Below are 6,000 nucleotides of genomic sequence, written 5' to 3'. Positions count from 1 at the left end.
TTGCCAAATACGTGATTCAATAATCATGTTTGGTTAAACAAAAAAAAAAGAATCATGTATGGTGAACGTTGATCAATTTAAAGAAAGGACAGTACTTCATGAATATTCTTTTGATGATGTTTTTATGAGAAATTGATTTTGCTGTTATTATGTGAATCTATATGTGATGCTGTTGAATCTGAATTTGCATTTATGATAAATCTTGTTCAGGAATTTGAGCCTATAAGTCATCAAAAGTTAGAACTGAAAGTTTGCGAACAAATATGAACTTGAACTTGCATGTTGGTATAATTACAGATTGTTAAATCGAACCAATCAATGACTATAGTTGACAAATTACATGGGTAATTTAAAAATACAGCCCTTGATGCAGTGCAGGTTGATATTATTTATTTTATACATTATTAGATATTTTCTTGTTTTTCAGTTCAGTGACATGTAAATTCGTTGAGCAAACTTTATGACGAGAGCTACATGAATTCAATATTGATGGAATTTGTTTATTTCAGAGAAACTTGAACTATGAAACTGCGTCCTTTTGTTCCATCCTAAAATTGCATAATTAACCACAATTATTTTTTATATAATTTGGCTAGTTTCTTAAAATTTTTTTATCTATAATGGGTACATCCTAAAACTGCATAATTAACCACAAGTATTTTTTATGTAATTCGGTTAGCTTTTTTAAGTTTTTCCATCTATATTGGCTAATTATGATTGTGTGATTTGCTTGCTCGCAATTGCATTTGCAATTCACTTTATTGGATTTATTTATAAGCCAGTTTTTTTGGAAGCGCATTAGAATTTTAGCATTTATTATTTGTTATATCATTTGCATAATTTGCATGAATTACATGATTATATTCATGAAAAAAGTTTTCTATAATTTGGTTTGTATTTGGCTTTTGATTGGCTTAAGGGTTGTGACGCGGGAGCGGGAATTTTCCAATTCACGAGTACAAAAGTTTTCTGTGGAATCTCGATACCGTGTTTGTGCGGTTCCATAGGTCATGGACTTGATTCCGCTATGCAAGATTCCGTTTGTCACGTGATCGATGCCATGACTGTGGGCCAAACGAGCAATTTTCAATCTAGTTATCAATTTCAATAGAGTTTTTATTCCTTTTCTAGCTTTTTATTCCTTTTCTATTTTTTTTTCTTTATTTCCAGTAAGATTATTTTATATTAGGAGCATATTTATATGTTTTATTTTGTTATTTTGAGACCTTAGTTTTGTTATTGAGTATTTTGGAGATTGTATTTTTTGTTTTCTACTCTAAGGGGTGTTGTATCCTTTTCTTTTTGCAAGTGGTGTATTTGTGTCTTGCTCAGGAACAGATGGTGAACTTCTTCGTCGCCTTTCTCTTGCTTCGTTGTTCTTGTTGTTTTCACCCATGTCAGCAGTCGATCAACGACGATCCCCGTCTGAATGCCATTTCTAAATACCTTTTGGAGCTCTAGAATAATATCATATGGTTTCAAAGCCCATCAAACTCTAAATTTTTAGGGTTTGTTTTTTTTATCCCAATTCAAAGCTCTCAAAAAGAAATCCCTACCATTCTCTATCAATTTCTGCCACAATTTCTCGCCTAACCGTAAATTATCAATATTTAACTTTTCTATCTCCACTAATAAGCAACTCCAACATCTATCATAAAAAATCTAAGCCTCTGACCAATCTTGATTTGCAATCTTACATTTGCCGAAAATCTAATCGTGAAATACAACATGTCACCTAGGAGATACCCATAATGAGGTGCCCAGTAATTTATTTTAGAAGGTATGCAACTGAAAATTCTCTAACTAAAGTAGAGGCTTGCCACTTTTGAGTGGAGTCAATCTTGTGATGTCATCTATAACTACAATGGTGACTCGTCAGATCGAGGGGTGAAATATTAGAGGAGAAGTTAGGATTTTGTTGTAAAGGTGAATATATTAAATTTTGATAGTAGCATGTATCCAGATGAGTTTATTGAGAGATTATAAACAATGAAACAAATTTTGGAGTACAAAGACGTTCCCAAGGATAATAATAAATTGTAGCTATCAAGCTCAAGAAAACACATCTTTGTGTTGGGAGAACTTGAACGGTATTCAATGGCGAGAAGGGAAGAATAAGATCACCGTCTGGTCTAAAAACGGAAAGGTAGATGCAACACAATTACCATCCTCCACATCATCAGTAGGATATGTTCATAGAACTCTGCCACTCGTGTCAAAGATATTTTTCTGTGGAGTACACAACTCAATGGCTCACTCAGGCTAAAATATGAGTTGGTGGAACCGGAGGAGCACACAGTAGTGAGGTATCTTGGAGGGTTGAGGTCTATCTATCAGTAATGTGGAACAATTGCATTCGTATTGATCCCTACTTGACATAGAGACTCTAAATTTGAAGGTGGAGAAATAATAATATCATCAGATGACCGCCACTCCTTACATGCAGAGTTTAACTAACAAGAAAACACTTAGTGGTGCATCAAAACTGCCCCCCGCCCGAGGAGAAATCATTCTGAAGTGGAGTAAAGGTGGAGACCACCAACACTTTTAAATCCGTCTGAATCAAGAAATACTTCAAGTGTCACAGTTTTGAGCATATTGAGTCGGATCACCCAAACATGAGAATGATCTCATTTACTGACCCAGGGGGCAATAGCAAATTTAGATAGTGATGGGAGGTACAAGAGAAGGTGATAGCACAAAAGAGTTTCAGCTTACAACTAATGAGGGTGAGATGCTTATGATTCAAATTGAGCCCATTAGAGAGGCTCCAACAAGACTAACATTGATTGACCTAGAAGGTAGTGATTCCGAAGAGTCAATACTAGAAAAAGGGAAGCACCTATTGAGGGATTTGCCGGATGTCCTGACTGAAGATTTATCTTTTAGGTGGCAGCCACTGCGAGTGATCCAACATGGCATAGATTTCATTCTTTGTTCGGTTCTTTCAACAGACATGTTTATCAGATATGCTCAGCCAAGTATGGGGACGGGGAGAATCATGTTACATATTTAATGGATTGGGGCTTGATTTATGAGAATACCCGTTTATGTGTAATTCAACTCGATTTGTGATAGAAAATACTATTACTTATTTTATCAAGGCAGACATTAGAATGACACATGGGTTTTTTAGAGTTGCCTAGAATGAACATGTGCATAAACGGTGAATTTTTTTCTCAGAAACAATGAGATAGTGACATTTTTTTATGACGATGTAGATCAATTTCAAAAGTTTTTTATGAAGAAGACAAAACTTCTATCCAGGGAGAATAACTCGGTCGAGGGCATTTTCCCGTGACGTGGGAGCTGGAGTTTCTGTAGAATCGCGATCCCGTGATGCAAGATTCCAACTTTCACAGAATCAATGTACCTTAACTGTGAGATACTGATCATGCAATTTTCAATCCGATTATCAAATTCAACGGGATTTTTTTTTTCTTTTCTCTTATTTCATAATTTTTTATTTCCAATTAAGGTTATTTTTTTTAGAAGCATATTTATATGTTGTGTTTGGCTATTTTGAGAACTTGTCTTTGTTTTCGAGTATTTTGGAGATTGTATTCCATGTTTTCCACTCTAAAGTGTGCTATATTCTCTTCTTTTGCAAGGGTGTATCTGTATCTTGCTCAGGAACATGTGGTGAATCTCTTCGCCGCTCATATCTCGTAATTTCATTGTTCTTTTCGTTGTTTTTAGCCAGGAACAGCTCATACACACGGATCCCCTTCCGAATGCCGTCAATACTTTTTATTTCCACTTCCTTGCTATTCGACAACCACCTTCCCGCCAAACCTGCGTACTAAATATTTTCTAGGAGCCCTCGAGCGGTATCAGATGGCTTGGGTGGCTCGGGTTTTGTAGCTACTTTATGACATCAAGGATGAGTATTAAAGCTGCTGTCATTTGTGATGTTTGGAGGGTTGCTGGCTTTTGTATTATATGGCATTTGTACGGCGGCAACAGGTTTTCCAGGACTGTATTACTTATATTGATTCGGTTTTGTTTAGTGCTTTGTTTAGCTATTATATCTGTGGGAATCTGAATTATAGCCATTTTTGCATAGATATTTGGATGATCTGAGATTTGTTCCTTATGTTATGTTGTCGTCCAACTGACTAGAGAATTAATGATTGTAAGTAAATTTTTTTTGAATTTAATTAAATATGTTGATTCGATAAAATTTCTCCTTTTAGTTTTGATCTTGTGTAAAAGTTGGATGTGCTACTCCTTCAAATTAGTACAAGTGTAACTACAAAATCATAGTTATCATTACAATTGCATGATATCTGTATAAATGAGCAGGTCAATAGGAATTATAGCAAACACTTTAAGAATGTTAAGCAAGATTATTTGAATGCAGTCCACATTTGAATAAGAAATGACAAGTTAGCAAATTTTGAGTGCCCTTGAGGGTAAGATTGATATCCTCTACTACAAATTTCTTGGGTGGAAATATAATAGTGATTTTCATAATATGTTCATACCCTTTTGTCTATTATTACCATATCTAATTCATTAGATATGGGATGTGTAGTAGAAATTAACATAAGAATAAGATCTCTCTCTCTTTCTCTCTCACTCGTGCGCATATGCACACTCTTAGAATTAGTCATTTATTCGTTATGCATGCTTGCTTTTGCAGTCATGCCTATTGGCATCCAAATAAACTCAATTTAAAATGAAGTAGATCAACAAAATGGACTTGTAGAGTTTCGATGAGATGAATTTAAATTCTTTGATTCCACGTTTGCATCAGTTGGTATCTAATCGGAAACATTCCACTTATGCTCTCTATTTTGAGAACTTCGGCTTTACTTGGATACCATCATTAAACTCCACCCTTTTAGCCAGTCCATCTACTCTACCTCCTCAGCAAGCAACCCACACCACTTGCCTTCTCATAAAGTCTTCACCAAAATTTCTCACAAAATTATCCACAAATCTCTCCATAAATTTGGATTCAATTAAACCCATAGAGATTGAATCAAATCTCCTTTTACATTGAAGCCAATTCCCCCCAAAACCATCATAACACGGCACATCTTTGGTCAGATTTCAGTTTTTATGAAAGCTGTGTGTCTCAGTTTATTTTTTGGAGATTTAGTGCTTATGATGGAATGTCGGTTTGATATCTCGATTTTTAAATAAGAATTTGTTGTGAATGTCCAGTTACTGTCTTCATTAAATAGGAAGGTGAGATGATGCTTTTTGTTCTTTGTCAGCAGAATTAATTTTATACGTGGTGTTTAATTTCGTGCATTAATATTCTGTATTATTGTTTCAGCTTTATGACATTAGATCCATGAAAGAACTTGAATCTTTTCGAGGGCATCAGAAGGATGTTACTGGTGAGAAAATTTCCTCAGATCTACATTTTGTTAAAACTTTCTAATCATTTGCTCAGTTATTTAAAAAAGAAAAAGGAGTTTTACGTCAAATTAAGACTCACATCTTTGTTTGATTTCAATGATTCATTTGTTTTGAAATTTTCTTTTGGTTTTTCACGGAAAATATTTTGCAAGAAGTAATATTTAAAGTGGAATTTATTTTGGAGGGAAAAATGAACCAAAGCCTGTTGCTTCTTTGTTTGAACTGTGAATGAAATTCTATTCCCTTACATGAAACGTGTCTTTGCATGTGATCAAGCTTGTTAGAATAATTTATAGCAAGATTTTGGCTTGGTAATTTATTTGTTTATTTTTCACTGCTAACGGATAGGTCACTTATGGCTTGATTTATGCACAAGGAAACTAATTTAATATGCATACATTTGAACTGTTTAAATGAGCTTGTATTTGTTGGATATCACTTGTCCGTCTACTTTTTATTTGATTTTCATAATTGATGACCATAAATCTTTGCATAGTTTCCACTAAAACCAAATTAAATTAAAATAATGTTGGTGGAATTGATGAAACTTCTATATCAACAAAATTGTTGTAAATTGAATTAAATGTACTATATAATTTAAAATTAAATGCATACGTTATCATAACT

The 6,000-nt window shown here is 34.1% G+C and overlaps 1 protein-coding gene across 1 annotated transcript in view; it reads left to right on the top strand.

Moving 5' to 3' along the window:
* The window catches only part of LOC110037443 (flowering time control protein FY), a gene marked incomplete at its 3' end in the record, with an annotated part of 52,608 nt that overhangs the window by 24,615 nt on the left and 21,993 nt on the right, over positions 1-6,000 (top strand). The window contains 1 exon segment of the mRNA XM_020742093.1: positions 5,288-5,351. Within this exon segment, the coding sequence (XP_020597752.1) occupies positions 5,288-5,351 (64 nt within the window).

The sequence above is a fragment of the Phalaenopsis equestris genome, unplaced genomic scaffold (genome assembly GCF_001263595.1).
Source record: "Phalaenopsis equestris unplaced genomic scaffold, ASM126359v1 Scaffold219553, whole genome shotgun sequence".
NCBI lineage: Eukaryota > Viridiplantae > Streptophyta > Magnoliopsida > Asparagales > Orchidaceae > Phalaenopsis > Phalaenopsis equestris.
This window is presented reverse-complemented; position numbering and strand designations above follow the sequence as displayed.